Below are 25,662 nucleotides of genomic sequence, written 5' to 3'. Positions count from 1 at the left end.
GGATCTCGGACATGCTTCACCTAACAAAAACATAGAAGCGATCAGAGGACTGATTCTGTTATGACATCATTGTTTGCATGAAATTTTATGAAACTGCATGTATAATAGCGCAGTGTTTCCCACTCAAAAAGCAATTATACAAGTCTCAGCAGACAATGCAAGAAAATGGTTTACAAGTTCTTGTCTCTCTGCTGTTTACTATTCACTTTCTCCACTTTGGAATTACACAAAATAAAAAAATAAAAAATTGAAAACACATTCTGTTATTCCATTAATATGCGCAGAAAAGCAGTGAAAAACCAGAGAATACGAAGACCTATAAGGCACCGTCATACCTAATATACTGCTAATTTTTGTTTCTTCCCTGTATATATTGTATATTACAATTTTTGTTTTCTAATTCTGCTAGTTACTTGTAATGATTAAAGGGTTATTCCCATCTTCATGGATGTATAGTGTTGGATAGTGTCACGGGTGTATCAAGTGTGACAGTCTCTCTGGATCCGGCTGTAGAAGGTCACTGCGCTTGGCATTGCAGACGCCTTTTTGATCCTCTCATTTATATAGTGTAGTGATATCCTTCTTACTTTTGGACTCAGCAGCGACCTCCACCTTCTGATGCTAATTAACACACCCTTGCTTGCTAGTTAAAAACTCTGTGTCTACAGAGAGTCGCCGGTGATGGTTCTATGTTACTCTGTCCATGCTTGGAGTACTAGTAATCGGCTAGTTTCTTCTTGGACTTCCATTGGAGGACTGTTGGCGTTATCTCTCTGGTATCTTCTCAAGCTAACTGTATCTTCTTTGTTTGTTTACCTTGTTGTCTTTAGTTACAGTGGGGCCTGACTAGTGTTCACCATGTCCCCTCCCTATCTAGGGCCTAGCACTGGGGACTTTCAGGGTTTAGGTTCCTGCTTGGCGATGGGTGCGAAACCTATATAGGGACGATAGGGTAGTCAGGGTGATATTAGATCCACCTAGGGGTCTCCACTCCCCCTTCCCCTAGTTGTTGGGCTCTCTTCCCGTCGTTGTACACTTGTTCCTTCCCTCACCTTGTGTGACAGATAGTCCTTGGAAATACTAACACTATTGCAATTTACAGCTTAATAAAATTTGCAGCTGTTCTTGAGATATTAACCCCTTCACTCCCATGCCATTTTCCGTGTTTTGCTTTTTTTTTTGGATTTTTTTTTTCCCTCCCATTTTTTCAGGAGCCATATTTTTTTCCCTCAATATAGCCATATGAGGGCTTGAGTTTTCCAGGACCGAGTTGTACATTTGAATGACACCATTCATTTTACTGTATAGTGCCATGAAATTGCAAGAAAAAATCTTTTCTGTTGGGCTTGTAAGCACTGTTTTGAAGCTAGTGGCCAGGATCACTACAGCACTAAGGCTTCCTCCTAATCCAGGGCCAGCTTCGGCGCAGTGCTTACAAGCTAGGTGGTCGGTCTCCTAGGCAACAAATTGTAAGCAAAAGAAAAATGTTTAAAATTTGCAGCCATTCTTGAGATTATTAATAAGTCGTAATTTGCAAAAGTAATTGTTTTTACAAGCACTTTCTGACTATATCCATCTATGAAGATGGAAATAACTCTTCAACTCCTTCCAGGTTGTCCCTGTCTAATGAGCCTATTGGTTAAAGTATCCTATTTTCTTATACTGCCCAATCTTTTCACATTCTTAAAGGGAACAAGTCATCTGATTCTGGTTATTGCAGACTTGTACTTTGCAACACAGCGGCCTGTCAGAAAATATAATTGACCCTGCTCTACAAAAGCCAAAAATGTGCTTTTTTTATTATTATTTTTTTGTGTGCCTTTTGTTGCATTTTTGAGCAATTCAGTGTAAAAACAGGATTTGAGCAAGACCTGTGAACACAGCCTGGAATGTCAGACATTTGTTTCACCCATAAAAACAAAACCTAGAAAAAAACGTACTGAAAATCAGCTGTAAGGCAGATTTCGCACTTTGCCGTTTACGTTGGAGCATTTGCCCCATAGACTCCAATGTGAAAAAGAAGTATACCCTGCTGAATATCATTTTTCGTTACTAGATATATCTGTATGGAATAACATCGCCCGCTACGCTATTTCATACGGTTAAAATAATTAACTGTACGGAGCTCAAAAAAAGGCTCTTTAGGCATCTGTTGGGTATTTAGGACACTGTTGATATATTTGTAATGCTGAAGCTTCTATGGCTTAATGGACACTGCAAGCATAGCGCTTTTTGCTATGATTGAGTGGCACACGCCGTCTTTGCCCGGTTTGGTCAGTTTGTGTGTTCGTCTCTGTTTTGCAAAAATAACAAGCGCAAACTGAAGCGAGATTGTAGAATGGATATTTCTGCTTCTGCTTTTGGATATTTAATTATTTGTATTATTTATGTGTCTTTTGTTTTTTCTTTTTCATTAGGGCTGGGGAGTAAGACATATAACATTTGTAGACAATGCCAAAATCTCGTACTCTAACCCCGTCCGGCAGCCTCTATACGAGTTTGAAGATTGTCTTGGAGGTGGAAAATCCAAAGCTTTGGCAGCGGCAGAGAAACTTCAAAGGATATTCCCTGGCGTGGTACGAAGAACCTGTAGAAGTAGTCAGGTCTTATAAGTGGTCTTTATTTCCCAGCTGGTGCATGTAAAAAAAAAAAAAAAAAAAATCCATTATTTGAAAATATTTTTCCCCATCTTTTTTTTAAACCTATCACAGTCTAAATTTAAAATGAAAAATAGAGAACTTGCAGTTTTCACTCTGACCACTGGGGGATCTTTTAGACGCTAACTTCTTGTTGTTTCAGGAAACAACACCTGTACATAGCCACAATGTTTTGATCCCATCTTTTGTAGCCTGTACATAGCCACAATGGTTTGATCCCATCTTTTGTAGCTTGTACATAGCCACAATGGTCTGATCCCATGTTTAGTAGTCAAGCATCTAACGATCTGTGCACAGGTCATTGTGAAGGGAGGGGGAGCAGGGTCAGGTATGACATGTCCTATTGTAATTGGCAGATTCTGTGTTATCAGCTGTGTATAGATGTGTGACCTGTCATTGTCATCCTGCCTCTGCTGATAAGAAGTCTGCTGAAAACTCTTCCTGAAAGGACAGGAGATATGAATCTAAAAAAAGCCGTAATGGCCGTGTGAAAATATTCAAGATTATTCATTTGTTTTTGTTTTTTTCTTAATAATGAACGTGATTTAAAAAAAAATAAAAATCCAACTTTTTAAAAAAATATATATATAGCTGTAAGCCAAAAATTAGATTTATGAAAAATAAAAGTAATGGTAGTTAACCTTTTAAAATTTGCCTTGGTACACATACAGAATATGTTCATGAATCATCCTGATTTCCGTGCTCTGTAACACTAGACATTCATTCTTTTTTTAAGTGGGCAGCTGCTTATCTGCATTCTGCCAGCACTACAGGTGCCGGAACATTCATTACCTCACTTCCCAGCCTGAATTATACCTGAAGTTATCCAATAGCTTGAAGAATCTCAACTAATAACCCACTCCACTGTCATTCCGTTATGCAATTTGGCAGCCAGGAGAGCAGGAGCTGAGACAGTTCTGTCCTCAATTCTTGTAATCCATCTTGTCATCTCTGCTGCTGGATACGGATTACACTTGACAACAGGCAGCTGACAGCAAGTTAGACAGAAGGGAGACACCTAGTGGTCAGCACTTAGGAGTGATTATTTTTGGGTTGTGCGGCATAACTTTTCAATAAAGTGACTTGCAGAGAACAAGTTGTGGGAAACGACAGTCACTATTAAATTTTTCGGAGCCATTGGAAAAGTGTCTTGTCGGTGGTCGGCAACTTATAGAACTTTGTCCAAAACTCAAATGTATTATGTGCTTTCTGTATAGAACTTCCAGTCTTGTGATTATTATTCTGCTCCACATATGGTAGGAAGAAAGCAAACTATCTTTAATATTCAGCCCCTTCCACCACAGCACTAACAGCGTGTGTTCTCCGGAGGTAGTAGACTCAATCCTATCTTTACTCCACACCTTGTCCTTAAAATATATTTTTACGGAATTATATGACTTAAATTAATAGCACACGGCTTTAATTTACAAATTTGTTTTTAATTTGAGTCTCAACATTTTACACTGTAACAAATTTCTAATTAAAAGTAAGAAAGGTAGAGTAATTAAGGGGGAAGTGTACGGTGACCAGCCTTCTTTTAAACCCTTCTTCTATGCAGGTATTTTTTTTCCTTCCCTTCTTCCAAGACTCAGAACAGTTTTATTTTACTTCTCCCTAGCCATATGGGGACACTTGTGTTTTGCGGAACAAGCTGTAGTTTTGAATGGTGCTATTACTTTTCCCATACAAAGTACTGAGAAACAGGAAGAAAAGATCGTAGTACAATAAACTAGTGGAAAAAAAACACGATTTTTGGGGGTGTTTGTTTTTATGATGATCAGTGTGTCATAAAAATGACCTGATAACCTAATTCTTCATGTCCATAAAATTATGGTGATGCCAGATTGTATAATCTATTTTTTACACGCACACACACATTATAAAATTTTAGGTCAACAGTGACCCGTTTTTGCTTTTATTTTTTTTCCGCTGTTCTCTTGATTATTCTTTTTTTTTTTTAATCAAGAGAACAGCAGAAAAAAAATAAAAGCAAAAATGGGTCACTGTTGACCAGTCGACAGGTCTTCTTTAACATTTTCTAGAATATACAGTACAGACCAAAAGTTTGGACACACCTTCTCATTTAAAGATTTTTCTGTATTTTCATGACTATGAAAATTGTACATTCACTCTGAAGGCATCAAAACTATGAATTAACACATGTGGAATTATATACTTAACAAAAAAGTGTGAAACAACTGAAAATATGTCTTATATTCTAGGTTCTTCAAAGTAGCCACCTTTGGCTTCGATGACTGCTTTGCACACTCTTGGCATTTTCTTGATGAGCTTCAAGAGGTAGTCACCAGAAATGGTCTTCCAACAATCTTGAAGGAGTTCCCAGAGATGCTTAGCACTTGTTGGCCCTTTTGCCGTCACTCTGCGGTCCAGCTCACCCCAAACCATCTCGATTGGGTTCAGGTCTGGTGACTGTGGAGGCCAGGTCATCTGGCGTAGCACCCCATCACTCTCCTTCTTTGTCAAATAGCTCTTACACAGCCTGGAGGTGTGTTTGGGGTCATTCTCCTGTTGAAAAATAAATGATGGTCCAACTAAACGAAACCGGATGGAATAGCATGCCGCTTCAAGATGCTGTGGTAGCCATGCTGGTTCAAAATGCCTTAAATTTTGAATAAATCCCCAACAGTTTGACCAGCAAAGCACCCCCACACCATCACACCTCCTCATCCATGCTTCACGGTGGGAACCAGGCATGTAGAGTCCATCCGTTCACCTTTTCTGCGTCGCACAAAGACACGGTGGTTGGAACCAAAGATCTCAAATTTGGACTCATCAGACCAAAGCACAGATTTCCACTGGTCTAATGTCCATTCCTTGTGTTCTTTAGCCCAAACTTGTCTCTTCTGCTTGTTGCCTGTCCTTAGCAGTGGTTTCCTAGCAGCTATTTTACCATGAAGGCCTGCTGCACAAAGTCTCCTCTTAACAGTTGTTGTAGAGATGTGTCTGCTGCTAGAACTCTGTGTGGCATTGACCTGGTCTCTAATCTGAGCTGCTGTTAACATGGGATTTCTGAGGCTGGTGACTCGGATAAACTTATCCTCAGAAGCAGAGGTGACTCTTGGTCTTCCTTTCCTGGGGCGGTCCTCATGTGAGACAGTTTCTTTGTAGCGCTTGATGGTTTTTGCAACTGCACTTGGGGACACTTTCAAAGTTTGCCCAATTTTTCGGACTGACTGACCTTCATTTCTTAAAGCAATGATGGCCACTCGTTTTTCTTTACTTAGCTGCTTTTTTCTTGCCATACTACAAATTCTAACACTCTATTCAGTAAGACTATCAGCTGTGTATCCACCAGACTTCTGCACCACACAACTGATGGTCCCAACCCCATTTATAAGGCAAGAAATCCCACTTATTAAACCTGACCGGGCACACCTGTGAAGTGAAGACCATTTCCGGTGACTACCTCTTGAAGCTCATCAAGAGAATGCCAATAGTGTGCAAAGCAGTCATCAAAGCAAAAGGTGGCTACTTTGAAGAACCTAGAATATAAGACATATTTTCAGTTGTTTCACACTTTTTTGTTAAGTATATAATTCCACATGTGTTAATTCATAGTTTTGATGCCTTCAGAGTGAATGTACAATTTTCATAGTCATGAAAATACAGAAAAATCTTTAAATGAGAAGGTGTGTCCAAACTTTTGGTCTGTACTGTATATCTATAGGTATCTACAGTCAGGGAAATAAGTATTTGATCCCTTGCTGGTTTTTTAAGTTTTCCTACTGATAGAGACATGAACAGTCTATAATTTTAAGGGTAGGTTAATTTTAACAATGAGAGATAGAATACCCCCCCCCCCCCAAAAAAAAAAAAAAAAAAAAAATCAAGAAAATCACATTGTATAAATTAGATAAATTTTTTTGCATTTTGCAGTGAGAAATAAGTATTTGATCCCTACAAACCATTATGAGTTCTGGCTCCTACAGACACGTTAGACGCTCCTAATCCACTTGTTACCTGCATTAAAGGCAGCTGTCTTACATAGTCACTTGTATAAAAGACTCCTGTCCACAGACTCAATTCATCAGTCATACTCTAACCTCTACAACATGGGCAAGACCAAAGAGCTTTCTAAGGATGTCAGGTACAAGATCATGGACCTGCACAAAGGAAGAATGGGCTACAAAACCATAAGTAAGACCCTGGGTGAGAAGGAGACAACTGTTGGTGCAATAGTAAGAAAATGGAAGAAATACAAAATGACTGTCAATCGACATCGATCTGGGGCACCATGCAAAATCTCACTTCGTGGGGTATCCTTGATCATGAGGAAGGTGAGAGATCAGCCTTTATTGGGAGAAGGTGCTATGGTCAGATGAGACAAAAATTGAGCTCTTTGGCATTAACAGAACTCGCCATGTTTGGAGGAAGAAGAAGGATGAGTACAACCCTAAGAACATCATCCCAACCATGAAGCATGGTGGGGGAAAAATTATGCTTTGGGGGTGCTTTTCTGCAAAGGGGACATGATGACTGCACTGTACTGAAGGGAAGATGGATGGGGTCATGTATCGCGAGATTTTGGCCAACAACCTCCTTCCTTCAATAAGAGCATTGAAGATGGGTCGTGGCTGGGTCTCCCAGTAATACAATGACCCAAAACATACAGCCAAGGAAACAAAGGAGTGGCTCATAAAGAAGCACAGTAAGGTCATGGAGTGGCCTAGTCAGTGTCCAGACCTTAATCCCATAGAAAACTTATGGAGGGAGTTGAAGCTCCGATTTGCCAAGCGACAGCCTCAAAATCTTAATGATTTAGAGATGATCTGCAAAGAGGAGTGGACCAAAATTCCTCCTGACGTGTGCAAAACTACAAAAAATGACTGCTGTGCTTGCCAACAAGGGTTCTGCCACCATGTATTAAGTGTTGTTTGCCAGAGGGATCAAATATTATTTCTCACTGCAAAATGCAAAAAAAATTATCTAACTTATACAATGTTTTTTTCTTAATTTTTTTTTTTGGGATATTCTATCTCTCAATGTTAAAATTAACCTACCCTTAAAATTATAAACTGTTCATGTCTTTGTCAGTGGGCAAACTTACAAAAACAGCAAGGGATCAAATACTTATTTCCCCCAATGTATAGATATGAGCATCTTTATTTAGTGCTGATTTTTATGGGCGGGTGGCTCACTGGGTAATAATGCAGAGCAGCCTAATGACACACCCCAGAGAATCCAAGGAGACATTCCCCCCCCTTGTAAAAATCTTAAAAAAAAATAACTAAATTAAAATGCCCATATGTCTAGAACCGTATGGGGGATTTAAAAGAATAAGCAAAACCCTGAGCAATGAGAATAGAATAAGAGGAGAAACTGAACACGTCTATATGTCCATTTTCCGAGACTCATAACTTTTTTCTAATTTTTTTCATCGATGGCCATGTGTAAGGATGGGGTCATTTCTGTTGATCCCATTTTGGGTGCATACTACATTCTGATAGCTTTTTATTGCTTTTTTTTTTTTTTTTTTTAGGACAAGTGCAGCTTCTAAAAACCAGCAATCCTCACGTTTTGTTTATTTTTTCTTTTTGGAGTCTGCGTGAAGGTGTAAATGATTTGATATTTTGATAGATCAAGCTTTTGCGGACAAGGCAATGCTAAATGGTTTTTTTTCCTACTTTAAGTGAAAAAGGGGGTGATTATAAACAAATATATAGCCCATAGAGTAGGGGATATCTTGCTAATTAGTGGGGGTCCGACCACTGGGACCCTCAGTGATCCTGAGAACGGGGCTCTGCAGCTCCGGCCTGAGGTGCACATGCTCGGTTTCCGCACCGGTCATAGTTTGAGATGGTCACTCTTCTCTTTCTTGCAGTCTCATAGCCAATGAACGAAGGGGAGGCCGAGCATGCGCACCTCCAACACATGGAGGACAGATATGCAGGACCCCAATCTCAGGATCCTTGGAGGTCCCAGCAGTCGGACCCTCACCGATCAGTAAATAATCCTATTTGCATCCAGCTCATAAGTATAAAACTTTTAGATCTGCATTTAGCAGAACATGAACATAGGAAATGATTCAATCCCTTGTTAGTTTGGATGCCTTCTATATAATGATTGATTGGGGGGTGTTTTGCCCCTCTTTAGACCACTAATGGATTTAACATGAGTATTCCAATGCCGGGCCATCCTGTGAATTTCTCTGAAGAGACCATAAATCAAGCGGCTAAAGAAGTGGAGAAACTGGAAACTCTCATCGCCGAGCATGACGTTGTTTTTCTACTAATGGACACACGGGAAAGTCGATGGCTGCCCACTGTCATTGCTGCAAGTCAGAAAAAGGTGATACTTTCTTTATTAATAAGTTTAAATGGGGGTTGTCCACTTTCAGACAGAATTTGGGCACAGGCTGGTAATGATTTACTTGCCTATTATTTAAAGGGGTCTTCCAGTTTCAGAAAAAAAAGCCTGTCCCTATTTGCAGTTAGATTTAAATCTAACAGTTCTATACTCACCCTCCCCAGGTCCACCGCTGAGTCCCTGCCGCTGTTTAGTTCCACTTACCCAACGTCTGCCTGCAAACTGGGAGAATGTGTATATACTGGTCTCTTATTTTCCACTTCACACCGTTTGCTTATGGTTACATGATGGAAAAACCAGTAATATGACATGAGTATAAGGGGCTTTTGGAGGAAATGCGAGTCATACAGGATTCTTCTGGTACAGAGGGAGGATTTCACCAGGAGCCGTGGGCTTTTGTAACACTATCCACCTTGTACGTTGGTGACTCCGCTCACACGGTTTATGGGCAGAGGCTGTAAAGGGTCATGATCTGAGCGTTGGTTTTATGAGGTCGGGCAGTGACTCAGCTTCTGATCTCCTAAAAAAGGGAACGTTTCCTTTCCTTGTGCCAGCTGAATCTGTAGAAGGAAACGTGTAATATTACAGCTATGAAGGTTATAACTTTTTTTTTTTTTTTTTTAATGAAACTTTACATCCTATTGTGGTAAAAAAATACATGTGGCCGAGCTTACTATTATTTTACTTATTTTGAGGACTGTTGTCATATCTTCTATCATCAGGAGTGCATATCAGTGCATATCTCGCTCCCTCTGCGGCCCTCGCTCCCTCTGCGGCCCTCGCTCCCTCTGCGGCCCTCTCTCCCTCTGCGGCCCTCGCTCCCTCTGCGGCCCTCGCTCCCTCTGCGGCCCTCGCTCCCTCTGCGGCCCTCTCTCCCTCTGCGGCCCTCGCTCCCTCTGCGGCCCTCGCTCCCTCTGCGGCCCTCGCTCCCTCTGCGGCCCTGGCTCCCTCTGCGGCCCTCGCTCTGGCTCCCTCTGCGGCCCTCGCTCTGGCTCCCTCTGCGGCCCTCGCATCATGATGCTGGTGAATGGGGTCTCACTGCGAACCCCCCCCCCTCCCCCATGAACAATGAAAAGCAAGTATCAAAAAGTAGCAACCAATTGGACTTGCTTGTTGAGGTCGCAGTATATTGCAGGTGGCAATGCGACCCCATTCACCAAGTTAGGGTCGGGAGAACCGTGGCCAGTCCGTACATTGTGGTCTATACACGGACTGTGTTTCACAGACGTCTGAATTCGCCCTAGGCATATCTCCTAACATAGCAGAACATCAAAGCCTAAAAAAAGAAAGGATAATAATATGAAATATCTTTGCACTTAAGGTCCTTTTTTATATGGCCAGATTTTCTGGCCAAAAAGAGCAGCGGTAAGCAATTGCTCTCGATTAGCTAATTTCCATGGAGCAATCATCTGTACAGTGCAAACCGTATGGGAAAGAGCAGTCATTGATGTAATCGTCCAACAAGTGGGCATTTGCTTGTTTGTCGGCTGATTTCTGGGCTTGATTACATGGGAAATAATCTGGACAATTCCTATAAATGTTCCGGAGCAGGTACATGGTCACCTCTCGCCTCTGTGCGATGTGTTCAGCGTGCATTGTCACCGTCTCAGTAATAAAGTGGTCGGTGCATGATGTAAACCATCTGATGACTTACTGACATTTCCTGGCTTGTTATTTCTCTCCTGTGCCCACAGTTAGTCATCAACGCTGCTCTGGGGTTTGACACCTTTGTGGTGATGAGACACGGGTTGAAGAAAGGGAAGCCGGAGGAGGCCAGTGATTCACACTGCAATACTCCCGGCGCGTCCGATCTCCTGGGCTCGTCTCTGTTCTCCAACATCCCCGGATACAAACTTGGCTGCTATTTCTGTAATGATGTGGTGGCGCCAGGGGACGTAAGTATGATATCAGGGCTGTTCTATATCCTTCGTCTGCAGGTAAAAGATTGTATCTCCTCTGAGATCTTTATTATTCCAAGTTCCAAATAAGTGGAAAATACTTATATTCTTGAACTGTTTTGTAATTATTCAGAAGAACACATCTCATCCTCAACATTGAAATTGCCGCACCAAGAAGGAAATGTCTTGGACTTCACAGGATGGATAGACATGGTAATGATGTGTAAATGATGAAAAAAAGGTTTTGGAGACTTTGCCATATCAGTGGTTCCACCATCAACTCAATGTAACGCTGAGCTGTTAGTGTTCCTGAAATAATCTGGCTATCATACGTTATGCCACCCCACACCATGATCCTAAGAGTAGGACCGGTGTGACTTTCCCTCATGGAGGCCTCTTAACCTTTGAGAATGGTGGAGCAATTTCAATTATCATGGAGCAGAGCAAGATGGCCATCAATACTGGAATAGAGGTCTACCTCTTCAGTGACAAGTACCACTTTTTTCTTGGCCGCAAAGCTATCCGGTGCCTGGTCTGAAGAATCACGTAGGTAACTCCATGAAGAGGCCTTCATAAGGGAACGTCACACTGGTCCTGATCCCGTAATTATGGGCTTCTGTATGGTTGGTGGACTTCTCCTCCTAACTGCTCGATGTTGCATTGATTTGTTTGCGAAACCAGGAGCCATTTTTCAACATGACCACACCAGGCCGCATGTCATTTGTCCTACTGTGAGCAGTGTGCGTGGCCTAAATGTGCAACCATGGCCTGCACTGTCTCCGGACTTACCTCCTATCTCACATCTGGGACGTCATTGGTCGGCAAATTGTAAAGGCAGCTGCCAGCAGTGGATCTTGCTGGTTTTCCCAAGTGCATTCAGCGCGGCAGAACACTTCTCAGACATTCACAAATAACCTCTTTGATAGGAGCCAAGGCTGTAAGTGCGGGGAATTCTGCGCATGTTTCTCATACTCGATACTGAGCTATTGAGATGTTTTAAAAACTTTGTTTCCATTTTTTCATCATTTGCACATCACTGACATATGTCTATCCATCCTGGGATTTCCATAATTCCTTGACTTTTTGGTGTTGCAATTTCAATGTTGAGGAGTGTATATGTAATTTACTCACCTAAATTACGTAAGTGTTGGAAAAGTCCTGTGTACAAAGTTTATTTTTATCAATTAAAATGCAAAGTGAATGAACAAAAGAGAAATCTAAATCAAATCAATATTTTGTGACCGCCCTGTGCCTTCATAACAGCATGAAAGCATCACGTCTTATAGGTACACTCATACACAGTATTTTAAGGAATTCGGCGGGGAGGTTGTTCCAAACATCTTGGAGAGCTAACCACTAATCTTCTGTGGGTGTCGTTTATGCAAATCCTTATGTCCCTTCATGTATAATCTTAGACAGACTGGATGATGTTGAGATCAGAGCTCACTTTCAGGACTCCTTGTTCTTCTTTTTTTTTTTTATGCTGAAGATAGTCCTTAATGACTTCGACTGTATGTTGGGGGTATTTTGTCCTGCTGCATAATAAATTTGGAGCCCATCAGATACCTCCCTGTTGCTATTGCATGGTAGATAAGTATCTCCCTGTATTTCTCAGCATTGAGGACATCAGGGAATTGTAACTTTTTCCACCATAGATACAGAGGTTAGCCAAGGACATTGAGTCTGTGTGGAATTAAATAAAGAGACAGAAGGATTTGCGCAAGTGACATCCACAGAACATCTGTGGTTAGTCCTCCAAGATGTTTGGAAGAAACTCCCTGCCAAGTTCCTTCAAAAACTGTTTGCAAATGTACCTAGGAGAATTGATGCTGTTTTTAAGGCAAAGGGAGGTCACACCAAATTTTGATTTGGATTTTTGTTCATTCACTTTGAATTTTGTTAATTGATAAAAATAAACATCCCTCAGCACTGATGACATGCCGACACAGGAAACCCTCTCCATTGTAGAGCATGGGGCAGGAAATGGAGAGGCTGTCAGGACCTAGGGCGATTAGTAAATTGTCTAACCTACTATTAAACGCATATTTAAGTATAATTTAGGTTAACTGGACAATAGAGACGTGCTAATAAATTTGCAGGACCCAGGTCCATTGACCAGTTCATTATTCCGTGGCTGATGGAAGGGTGCCTTGAGAACCTACACCTACCTAATGCCATCCACAGTTTGATTAGCCTGCCTGTCTCTACATAGTGTGAGTGTTACGCCTCAACGATAACGTCACTCCAGGTCAACTAATCAAATAAAGATGCCATCAGATAGGAGGCAGTTCTCAGATTGTCTCTACTGGTCAATTGATTCTGACATACCGCACCATCCTATAAACATTAGCAGGATCCAATGACCGTTTATTGTTCCCTAATGAATTATGTTAGCGGAAAGGAGGATTAGGCATGTTATATGTTGGTATGCTCAATCCTCTGTTCTGCTACTTTATCTCCATCTTCGTATGCTTTTTAGGGAGAACATAAAAGATGGTTGAGGCTGTGTCCTTTTAATGCCTGATATCGCCAAGTGCTTTTTTTTTTTTTTCTTTCCTGACTATTAGTTATATTTCAAATGAACGACCACCTTTGTTTCTTATAGTCCACGAGAGACCGCACGCTGGACCAGCAGTGTACTGTGAGCCGACCCGGTCTGTCCATGATCGCTGGAGCTTTGGCAGTGGAACTTATGGTGTCAGTATTGCAGCATACTGAAGGGTAAGTTAAAATAGATTTTACCTATGATTCCTATTTTAGGCATCTCCGGCACAACCTCAGCAGCCGGCTTTTGTGCCTGAACTGTTTTGGTCCCGCTTCTTGGAGGGTCAACTATCAATTAATGACCTTCAGTGGAACGGTGGCCCCGTTTGTGCAGGACTTTCCCAATTGAGGTCTACAGGAGTTATGGAAAGAGCTGAGTGCTCCCAATGGTTGAGCTAAATGGCTAAATCAGTAGCAAGAGTAGCTTGAAAGACTGGTAGGAGCAGTAATTTACTCCCTTATGGCTCTTTCTTATCGTTCACAACCGTCTGTGTTTTTTGCTAATCTAAATAAGTCCAGAATTCTATGTGGATTAATTTCCTATAATTAAATATTACCCTTACTAGTGTTGGTTGACATTTTTAGTAACAATCATATAGAGATACCATGCATGTGCTCAAAAAGGTGTATAATAGGTCAAGATAATATTCACCAACCTAGCACATATATAAATCCTGCGACTCATCTCACAGGAGTGTGCAATACATTATCAATAACCTTAGGTATACAATGAAATCCCACATGCCCTTTAACAAAGAGGTACCATGGACTATACAGTGAAATCCCACATGCCCTTTATTCAAAAAAGGTACCGTGGTCCATGTCAGGGAAAATCAACAAAGCCTCACTAAAAAAATCCTTCGGGTTATTGTTGTACAAAGCAAAATGAAACAATCTCACCCAATCCTAAAGTGCATCATGGCTTGATTCATCCTGGTATAATGTAATCCTATTATTCAAGACCAAGGAGTATTTGAGGTATCCTGCTCCCAACACGTTTCCTCCCAAATAGATTCATCAGCGGAGACTGAAAACAGGGCTGAGGGTCTCCACCATTACAATCAGCCGTTATCCTCCTCTCAGAGGACCCAGGGTTCCACCTGTCACTTCCTACACGATGTCTCCTTTAAACGGCCGCGCTAACAACACGCCGCTACGTCACATCCGGTCACGTGGGCTGGTATATCGGGTATTTGGAACGCATCCACCATCCAGGTGGAACGCATACAGCATCTCGCTGACATCACATCCGGTGACGTCCTCCCTATTTCCGGTTACTGGAACGCATGTATGCATTAATGAAGCGCATCCTGAACACTACACTGGCGCTTCATAGAAACCAAAACCGTCGATCCTAATCTGGATTTTACAGAGCGGTGGTTGGGGAGGGAGGAGGAAAAAAGCAATCCACTACCAAAGTCAAAAAACTGGGGGATATAGTACACCTCCTCACCTCCATTCAGATATATTCGCCACTCTAATCACGCAGCAAAATATCAAATAATGGGACCAACTTATTTATAGCAAATCAACTTTTAAGAAAAAGGAAGCATCCGTCGTCCCACCCCTTAAGGGTTAAGCATGGCCTCCCACCATAGGGCTATCTTCACCAGACAGCTAAGCAGGCACAAATAGAAGGCTAAGACCCACATACATTTGTCCACAACGAACCATTTGGAACATTACCCAAAAGGTTAAACCAAAGGTCAGCATCTGAAGTCCGGGGTAGAGAAAAGAACACACACAATAGGGCAGGCAAATGAATGGTATATTTCTAAAGCATAAAGGAAACCCTGGCGAAATGGAAACCCTATATAAGAGGCCGAAAGGATACAGAATGGCACACCAGATCTTTTCTACACTGACCCTGGGTCCTCATGCCTACCTAACAGCGGAGGTTGGCACCCTAGACCTGCGCAGTGGCGCCCCCACTCAACGGCGTCTGTCCCTACACTCCTTTCCCTAGATTGTCCCTCGACCTATAGTAAACATTTATATGAGATTTGTTCATTAAATCCACTAGGTGCCAGCGTACGTAGATAGTGTATCCATTTGGCCTCTTTGAAGTAGAGCCTTATCCCAATCCCCACCTCTCTGTGGAAACTTGACCTTATCAATACCTATGAACCTGACCGAATCAACTTTGCCCTCATGCATGGTGTTCACATGTTTAGCCAAGGGTGTGTCCTTTTTATTAACAATATCACGCAAATGTTCACCTATACGCCTCCTGATTTCTCTTTTCGTTTTACCCACATATTCGATATTACATTGACATGTGGCTTTGTAAATAATCCCTTTAGATCTGCAATTTATGAAGGAATTAATATAGTGTATTTCTCCAGTCACCTTACTCTCAAAGTTTTACTCTGTGTGATCACCTTACATGCTACACATCCACTACATTTAAAGCACCCCTTGCCAGTTGATCTAAGCCAATCGGTACCCGCTCTACCAGCATAGTGGCTGTGTACAAGCCTATCTCGAGGGGATCTACCCCTACGATATGTAATCTGTGGGGTGGACTTGACATAGCTCCCTATATCTTCATCCATCTGAAGGATCTTCCAGTGTTTCTGGAGAATTTTTCTGACCTCATGTGCCTTATTTGAATAGGTAGTAATCACTCTACATGTATCATTTACTTCCTGATCCTGTAAGGATGGATAAAGAAGAGTCGTACGATCCTTCGCCAGGGTTACCTCATAGGCCTTAGCTAGAACTTTTTTGGGGTATCCTCTTTCAATCCCGTGCCTGCTGATCAAAAACCGCATTATCTGAACAATTTCTACAGACCATCAGATACTGGCCCTTTGGGTTCCCTTTCTTCAAGGGCAAGGTGTGATTGCTCTCCCATTTCAATAGTGAATTTGTAGCTGTTTTTTTACGATATGTCGAGGTAGAGATACTACCATCCTCCTTCTTACACAGCAAAATGTCCAGAAAAGGTAAAGTATTGATGCCTATTTCACATGTAAACCGCAAATTAAGATTATTTTTGTTGAGCGCCCTCACAAAAGTATCAAGTTGTACGGAGTCCCCCTTCCAAAAAATTAGGATATCATCGATATACCGTATCCTTAGGGATATCCTCTCACTACCTTCCACAGGACATTCCCCAAACACAATTATTTCCTCCCACCAGCCCAGGTAAAGATTGGCGTACGATGGGGCACAATTTTCTCCCCTGACACTGGCCAATCAAAACACGGCCACACCCACAGAGAAGTTCTATGGTACACGCCCAGTTAGTTAAAGGGAACATTTGTATCTTTATTTCCAGGGGGCATAACTTTGGGACAAAGGGACACAGAAGAAAAAGAAAAGTTGTTCCAGAATCAGCAGAGCAGCACCAATTCGAAGTGGTACTAATGTTTACAGTTAAAAAAATCCATTGAAATATATTTTTTCAAGGTAACCTTTGATGGGAATATAGCCCAAATAATATCAGGGGGTTTCCAATAATAATTTTTGATAACCCATAGACTAGGGTTAAAAATAACAGCGGTTTAATCACCGGTTCTTTCTCCACCACTAACTCTCCGCCACTGCTCCTGATGATTGTTTACAGGCTGCAATATTGACGTAACAACTACAGCGCCACAATGACCACTGCAGCCAATCACTCGGCTCAATGGGTGTGTCTACATCGGCCACTGTGATAAATGTGCCACAGTTTTAAAGACTGTATAATTTGCCCTTATGACTACTGTTGTCACTCATTCTGACAACTTGTAAAGCCTGTAAATGTGCTGTCAGTCGAGGAGCAGCAGGAGTGATAGCAGCCTAGACGTTGATTATAGCCTTGACTTTTCAGTGCTGCGATTCCGCCCACATGACTACTACCCAGAGGAAAGTGATCTGACTTAATTTTCTGCCCAATCTTCAGAGTTCTAATTTACAGACTTACACCTTATAACATTGTGGCTTTTGTTGAATATGCTATTTTATCATGACCAGGCCCTTTAATTGTATGAATATGCAGGAGAGTTGGTGCTGTGTATCAGGAAAACCGAGTTGTAACCGCTATAAGGACATGGTCAAAAATTTGTTATGGACTCACACATTGTAATATGTAGCAAGATAAAATGTATCTCGTCTCTGCAATGTTCAAAGGTCGGATGTTTTGTCTTCTCAGAGGTTACGCTGTGGCAAGTAGTAGTGATGACCGGATGAATGAGCCCCCGACTTCCTTGGGCCTAGTACCACATCAGGTAATTGTACTTTCATTGATGACATAGATATTACATTATGTGTAGAATCAGACTTAGTTACATTATGTAATCTGAGAACAGCATGATGTAGGGGCAGAGACCCGAATTACAACGATGTGTCACTTACTGAGCTGTGTTTTTGCTGTTTCAATAAAATCAGTGTTTTATCAGCAGAAGATTATCAGTACAGGACTAATGTCCTGTTCCTCCTATTCCAGCCACGCCCCCAGCACTGATTAGCTGCTTTCTGTGTATACTGTATATTGACAGAAAGCAGTCAATCAGTGGTGTGGGCGGGGTTATACAGAGCTCAGCATTCAGAGATCTGCAGCAGAGAAAACCAGTGATTGTAGCACAATTGCTGCACCCAGTAAACTAAGTGATACATCGCTGGAATCAGGGTCTCTGCCCCTACATCATGGTGATGCCAGATCGCATAGCAAAAACCTGTTGACATATTCCCTTTAATTAAGCCTCACTCACTTATTCAAGTGACTGACAATGTCCTCTATAATAAATATGAGTAATAATCTTCATTTAGCGCCATCATATGGCACAGCACTTTATAATGCGGAGGGAACATGTACAAACAATATCAAACATTGCAAAGTAACAAACGGAGGGAGGGTCGTGCATTCAAGAACTTACAATCTAAGGAAACAGAGGTGACGCCAAAAGTAAAAGTGGCCTATATTGTACGATCCAGCTATCTTTTCTAGCTTTTCTAACAAAAACAAAAATAGCTACATGGACCGGTCACCGGCCAATATCTTTATATATACAGTAAGTGCATGGAGTGTGGAGAACAGATTTTCAGGAACAATGTAGAAAGAGACAGCTGAGAAGTTAGCTTAATGATTGCTGAGAAAAATGATCTTTTAGATTTTTAGGGGTTAAAGTTATGGACACTGAATTTTCGCGATTTTCTGGGGTAGTGCATTCCAGAAAGCTGGTGCAGCACGAGAAAAGACTCCATTCGGTTTATGGAGAATGTTAGCAGCTTAGTTTAACAGTGTGCTGCATCTGCTAATTACACTTAAAGGCAAACTGAAAACATGACTACATTTATTAAACATTTTTAACTTTTCAATTTTCTGAAGACTGCATTCTGTATCACGTACACAAGGAGGCGCTGTTCCATCATTCATTTTTATCAGTCCACTGCACAGACTGAATGTAACAGGAAAATTAGTCATATTAGTAAAATTATGTTTTGTTTTATTCTTTTTATTATTTTCAGATTCGAGGTTTTTTATCAAGATTTGACAATGTTTTGCCTGTCAGCCTGGCTTTTGACAAGTGTACAGCCTGTTCTGTAAAGGTAATGTGCTTCATTAGCATTTTGATCCTTAATTCTTTTTATTCATGTTTGTTATACTACTCTTTAGTCAGTGTTTGGAAATTATATTTTTTGTTGTTTATTAATAATATTAGAGTTTTTTTCCCATGTTTCAAAGTACATCACATTTTAATCTTTGCATGCACTTAGCCGTAGGGGGGGTTTGGCTTTTTGCGCAATGTGAGGCTTTTTAAAGGGCCAGTATTTACTGTTAGGATTGCGACTTCGAGTAGATAGCACTGGAAACCCTATGAAGGGTTCGGCCGACAGTGTAATGTCTATGGGGACCCCGGGGAGATAAGGATCAGGCCCTCTTCCCCCTGTACCAGTCTATCATTGTTAGTTTGTTTACTGTAAGTGATATCTGTATTTGGTATGTAACCCCTTATGTACAGCGCCATGGAATCAATGGCGCTATATAAATTAATAATATTAATAATGTTCGATTTTTGGAGAGCCTATACTTTTGTTCTCTAAGACATAAGCTGCCGCCAGAAATACTTGGCAGCGGCCTTTTCCGACAGAACACAAAAACACTTTGCTGAGCCAGCACTTCTGAGTATGGGGAAGTTGAGCAAGATGGCTGCCTGCAGAAAGATCAGCCAATTCATCGTCCGACTGACAGCCATCTGAGATGTATGGAGGGCCTCAGTCATCTGGCAATGCTCTTTAAAGGGTCGGTATTTACTCTTACGATTGCTATTTCCAATAGACGCCACTAGAGGGAAAGTATCGTGGGGGAAAGTAGAGAAAACAGACTGTAGAAAAGAAAGAAAGGACATGAAGAGGAAATAAGTGCAGGATAGAGGCTGTGCTGATATAAGAGCAACACTCTAGATACATGCAGACCTCAAATCCAGCCTATATTACTGAGAGAGGGTCTTCCACAAGAGAAAAATCTGAAATTTGAATCATGTTGCAAAATGAACAATCAGGAAGTCTGAAAATGAAGAAAGGAATGAAGATTGCAGCCTTAAAGGGGTTGCCCAGGCTTGGGCTTCAAGTCTTAATTTTCTCTATGTGACTGCAGACTTGTGAATCTTCACTGCGCTCACTGCATGGTGTGAGGATTCTCCGGCACAGGGAGCGGCAGATGTGTGACCACAAGTATGTAATTTGCATACATGCTGTCACATGCTGACTAGATGGGCGCCGTCTCTCTCAATGCAAGTGTATTGATCGAGGCCAGACACGTCTAGTCGGAATGTGACCTGAAGCATCCAAATATCATACTTGTAGTCGTATGACTGCTGACATCGGAAAATCCTCAGTGTGCTAACGATTCACAAGTCTGCAGTCCGAAAGACTGCCCCTGGCCTGTTCCTCCTAGATTATATAAGTTAATGCAGCAACAACGTCGCTGCAGACTCGAAACCTGCACCGCCCGCCGTCAGAAGTCAGTGGGCAGTCATTAAGGGATTGAACAAAAATGTAAAGCATGGTCCAAAAGAAATAGTACACATTAGGCCTCTTCAAAAAGGTCCAGAAATATTGTTACTTGTTGCATACTTTTTGTAAAAGTATAATGTTAATCCGAAAAGTTGTTAAAGTTGTGTTATGTGTTATTGGGTGATTGCAGCTACACACACGCCAGGAAATCGTTCTTATGGGCTCAAGAAGATATGTTCTTATAAAGACTTTACCCTACACATGTTTCTTTTTGTAGCCAGATGTGTCTTTTATCTCCCTTCTCAGCGCTTGCCAAATTCCCCACTGGCTTTCTCTCCACTGGTTGGAACTATTTGAACATTTGAAGGAAATTGGATTGTGATTGCAGACAGGGGATTTCTGCAAAAACTAGGTTAGAGGGTTTGATGTGTGCTCAAATCGTAGCTTTGTGTTTTTAATAAGTTGGTGTACGTTTCATCCATATTGCTTCAGAAGTAATTGTAACGAAAGATTGTGTAGCATAAAACCGTAATGATACATAGTGCCATCATGGAGAACTTGTCGCCCTTTAAATGGCGTATATCATTTCAAACGTGTCAATCATTGGAATTAATTTCTAAGAGGTCACGTTTATCCTTGTAGAGATTTCCAAGCCGGCGTAAGGAATTTTATAGGCCATGCAATGCTCCTCTGGGAAATTTAGATATGCAAATTGTTTTTCCAGAGAGGATGAGGTCAATAAAGGGGTATGGCACCTTGCATGAATTGTAATTCTTAATTTATGTTAAAGAAGACGGAGTTAAACATATTGTAATAATCCCTGAGTTCCACTGATTCTCCCGCTCTTTTCCATAATGCTCTGTGTCACTCCATTGCGGAGATATTCACGTTTGTTGCTTTTGGAGCATGTGAAATCTCTGCTTGTAGACCAACAGGGTGTTTATTCAGTCACACTCGGAGGACACAGCTGATCTGGCAGTCCCGGACGCTGCTGAGCTTTGTTTGGCAGCATCTGGGAGGGAGGGGTGAAAGCGCACGCCCCCAGAGAAAACTCAGAAGAAACGCCCAATTGAACTACAAGTCTAGATTTCCCATATTGCACTCCCAAAGTAACAAGTAGCTGATCAATGTGCTCGCCTAGAATTGGACCTCCACCAATCAGGAAGTGACAGCATATTCTAGTAATACGCTGTCACTTGCTCATACTAATATACAGTTCATATATAGGCCTAGTTGTAAAAGCATTTCTTTTATTTTAAAGCACAATTGATTCCATGGTGCTGTACATGTGAAAAGGGATTACATACAAAATATAAATTACAATGAATAAAATAAAAATGATGGACTGGTACAGAAGGAGAGAGGACCCTGCCCTCGCAGGCTTTCTGTCCACAGGGTAATGGGAAGGGAGACTGTAGGTTGAGGGGTTGCTCCAGTTGTCAAGGTGTTGAGGTGACAGTGGGGTTGTTGCAAGCTGTAAGCTTTCTTTGAAGAGATGGGTTTTCTAGTTTGTCTGAAGGTTCTGCATGTTGAAGGCAATCAGATGTGTTGGGGCGAAGGATTCTAGAAGATGGGGGATACTCAGGAGAAGTTTTGAAGGCAACTGAGTGAGGAACGTCCAAGAGTGGAGGAGAGATGGAGGTCTTGTGAGGACCGGAGATTACGTGTTGGAAAGATATTGGGAGGTTAGTTCGGAGGTATATGTAGGAGATAGATTTTTACGGCTTTGTCGGTCAGTGTTCATAATAATAAAATATTATTTTCAGATGGTCAAAGGGATAGTGCCGTGCCCCCTTTCTTTCCTCCCCCACCCCAATTGTCTATCACACTCTGCAGTTCTCTTCGTGCTTACATTACTGCAGTTCAGCCTCCTTTTTGCCTCTCTTTGGACATCACTTTGATTTCCAGATTTCACCCTGCTTTAAATCCCATGATTTATCAGCACATCACTATATAGGAAGCTAGAGCTAGTACCATTTCTGTCTTGTGGGGAGACACTTTGATCATCCTTCCTTTTCTATTTTCCTTAAGTATTTAAGTGACAAGAAGTATACAATCATGACCGCTGAACGTTGATGTTCTTCATTCTAACTATGTGAAGAGAGCTGTCTTATCATCATCAGTAACTGTGATAGGAGTTTCTGCCATTCCTGTCAAGAATATGTGTGATACCGTCCATGCTGTTTCATCTAACAATATGTATAAGTCTAGTTACAGAATAAAAAAAATCACTGGAGTGCAAGTTTAAGTATAATTGCTAAATCTGTGTCTGTTATTAATGATAGTCTGTTCCAAATGGTGAAAATTGGGTAAATTTTATGATGGTTGAAAGAGGTTCTGTACTTTTAATTGCATTTATAGAAGAATTAGATTAGTAATAGACATGTATTTGAGAATTATTCAGATCTTTCGCTCAGCTCCAGATATTTATGCCAATATTTAGGACCCAGACAAGTGGACTTGGCAAGACTTGATAGTGGCTCATTTATTTGGAAATTAGTTCTTCTTTAGAACATAGAAAACTCTCACATTCATTAGACTTGACGCTCATTTCTAGACCGCTGTTTATTGCTTTTTGCCCCTCATCAGAGCAAGGCTAGGTGCTGGTTGACTTGATGAGAAGCCTTTTGTTCAGTTTGCTGTCTAGAAATTGGTATCTGAGTGGATCGATGCACTATCATATTCTATCCTTCTGGAAGAGAGCCAATTTGGGTATATTTTCCACCATTGCCCGTTAGTAAGTCTCCGTACACCTGATGGGGTTACTTTTAGTGAAAGCCATCCTCTCCAAAGTTTCTTCTCGGTTGGAATTGATAAATGTTCTATTGTGAAAGGTGACATTAACTATGGATTTATTTCCAATATTTGAACTGGTAGAACTTCAGCTGCAGCACAACAGGTACCTTTGTATGACACTGTAGTGATCCAATGCCAAATTAATTTTTTTTGGGTGGGGGGAATAGCCTTTGATAGGTTTGTGGTGCTGTACTATAGCTCCATGTAACTTTGAACTTGTATGGAACGGTAACATGGCTGTGTGATCTCTTCCTAAGCAATTGCCAGAACTTTTTTTTGGGCTGCTCCCATTTATGGTGTCTTTAATGCATAATCAAGTCGAGAATTTACAGGATTAGGGAATTACTGGAGTTTCCCTTTAACTAAGTACATGGTATTAGGAATTAAGTATTTGGAAAGACTAAACTGTCTGGCAAATGTTCCCAGTGTTGTCAGAACGACTGTTTTTTAATCTATCACAAATATCAGATTTCCTTGTTTGCTAAAGAGATTTTTCTTGCTGCTCTCATTTTGCTGGTAAATACGATCTGCTAATCTCTGTTTGTACAGTAGCAAATAAGAATCATGTTGGGGTCATTGTCAGTGTTGTTCTGCCTCCGTTACTTCTCAGCATATTAGCGGCGTGTTCCAGTTATACTCTTTATTGTCATATTGTTGGGTATGCACCGAGTATTGCGGGAGCTCGAGTGACCTGTTCGGGTCCCCGCAGCCGCATGTTTCACTGCTGTTAGATAACCACAAAACATGCGGGGATTGCCTGACAAACAAGGACAATCCCTGCATGTTTTATGCCTGTCTAACAGCCGCGAAACATGCTGCCGTGGGGACCCGAGCATGTCACTCGAGCACCCGCAAAACTCGGTACATACCCAAGCACCCTAGGCAAACTTTAGTACCGTGCAACTACACTCATCACTATCAAATAGTTATTGATTTCTATGGATTTTCCAAAAAATGATGGATTATTAAGGCACCAATATGTAAAAGGCTCGTTTCGTGGGCAGCTACCTCTCCCAACTCCGCCATACCTAACAATGATCACCTTGGTGGTAGCCTATCTCTAGGGAGAACAAAGGGATCTGGCTTTTAAATTTGGGCTGCACGATTCTTCTATCCCCCAACATTTTCTGATGGACCTCCAATCAAATGGTTGGCTGATCCTGCTGAAATCTGCTGGTTCGATCAACCTTATTTATATAGAAGCCTTTTGTTCATTGGAGAGGTAGTCACACAGTCCGGTCCTACATCATAGCCAATTTTTTGCAACATTTCCCAATTCTGTTGCCACAAAGTTCCAGAGTATCGCAACTCGTGTCTTTATTACTGTCTGCCAACCGTCGTTGCCCCCATTATCACAGATGGCCCCGTATAAAACCCAACTGTAAACTTCCCTATTATTTTAGGTGGGAAAAACTGAGTAATTTTACCTATTTAGTAAAACATAAAAGAACTTTAACATTTGTTATCACCATAATATATTGACCCATAGAACAAAGTTATTGTGTCACTTGCTGAGCTTTTTTTTGGAGGGGGGGGTATTATTATTATTTTTTTTTCCAAATTCACCCCTCTGTCATTTTTTTGTTTTTATTCATTTTTTTAATACATCTTATGGCAAAAAGAATGTTGTCATTCAAAACTACAACTTGTCCCGCTAAAAATGATGGTTGTGGCCAATTATGGTCTGACTAGTAAGACTTTTCTCTCCATCACCGTGATAGATGGAATAATTTTTCAATCACTATAGGTCTGAAACCGTTAAGTATCGGTAATTACTTAGAATTTTTTTTTTAAAGTACACTTATCAACTGCAGTAGCTCAGGGGTTTTACATTCTCAAGGCCGTTTGCCACTTGATGGCTGAATGGACAAGATTTAGTGTAGTGTATGTTTAAAGCACAAGTGGTAGGAAGGAGTTGTCTATTAGATTGGTGGGAGTCAGACCACTCGGACCCCAACTGGTCAGCAGAATGGAAGACATATTTTCCCTGGTTAAAAGGAGCACCGGTCAAGCATGCGCACTAAAGGGCCTCATACACTGACCCCTCTAATATCGACGGGTTGGGCTGATGGTCTAATGTGTTTGGAGACCACGGCCGAGTGATGGTCAGGAGAAACGTCAATGGTGCATGTCTGATTTCGGACTGCTTGATAGCATTGTTCTCCTGGAAATAATTCACCGGTCAACATGTGACTTTCTCATTGAGAACCTAGGAGTGCTCGGCCGAACTAGTGCTCCTGTGTATGGGAGAGACAGCTGAGATGGCCGTCTGCCAAATGATCGGCCGAAGCTTCTATTGGCCATCAGCCATTTAATGTGCATGGCCAGCTTAATACTTCCTTCATTCTCTTTGGGGCAGCTGGAGATTGCTGTTTGACCGGTGCGATTAAAGATCCTCTCCCATCAAAGGTTTTTTTATATTGCGGTCATCATATTATATAGCACTGTGTACTTACAATTGCTCTTTTTACCTTTCTACCCAGCTAATTCTTCTCTTT

At 41.4% G+C, this 25,662-nt stretch overlaps 1 protein-coding gene across 2 annotated transcripts in view; it reads left to right on the top strand.

Annotated features, from left to right (window-relative positions):
- Positions 1–25,662, top strand: part of ATG7 (autophagy related 7) — a 265,019-nt gene that overhangs the window by 52,625 nt on the left and 186,732 nt on the right. For both annotated transcript variants that reach the window (XM_073644510.1, XM_073644509.1), the window contains exons 12-17: positions 2,418–2,576; positions 8,772–8,966; positions 10,679–10,879; positions 13,488–13,603; positions 17,565–17,640; positions 18,881–18,961. In XM_073644510.1, the coding sequence (XP_073500611.1) occupies positions 2,418–2,576; positions 8,772–8,966; positions 10,679–10,879; positions 13,488–13,603; positions 17,565–17,640; positions 18,881–18,961 (828 nt within the window). The remainder of the gene's footprint in view (positions 1–2,417; positions 2,577–8,771; positions 8,967–10,678; positions 10,880–13,487; positions 13,604–17,564; positions 17,641–18,880; positions 18,962–25,662) is intronic.

The sequence above is a fragment of the Phyllobates terribilis genome, unplaced genomic scaffold, assembly GCF_046119375.1.
Source record: "Phyllobates terribilis strain yellow unplaced genomic scaffold, ASM4611937v1 Scaffold_8__6_contigs__length_399053987, whole genome shotgun sequence".
Classification (NCBI taxonomy): domain Eukaryota; kingdom Metazoa; phylum Chordata; class Amphibia; order Anura; family Dendrobatidae; genus Phyllobates; species Phyllobates terribilis.
Note: the sequence above shows the minus strand (reverse complement) of the source record. Positions and strands in the feature narration are given on the sequence as shown.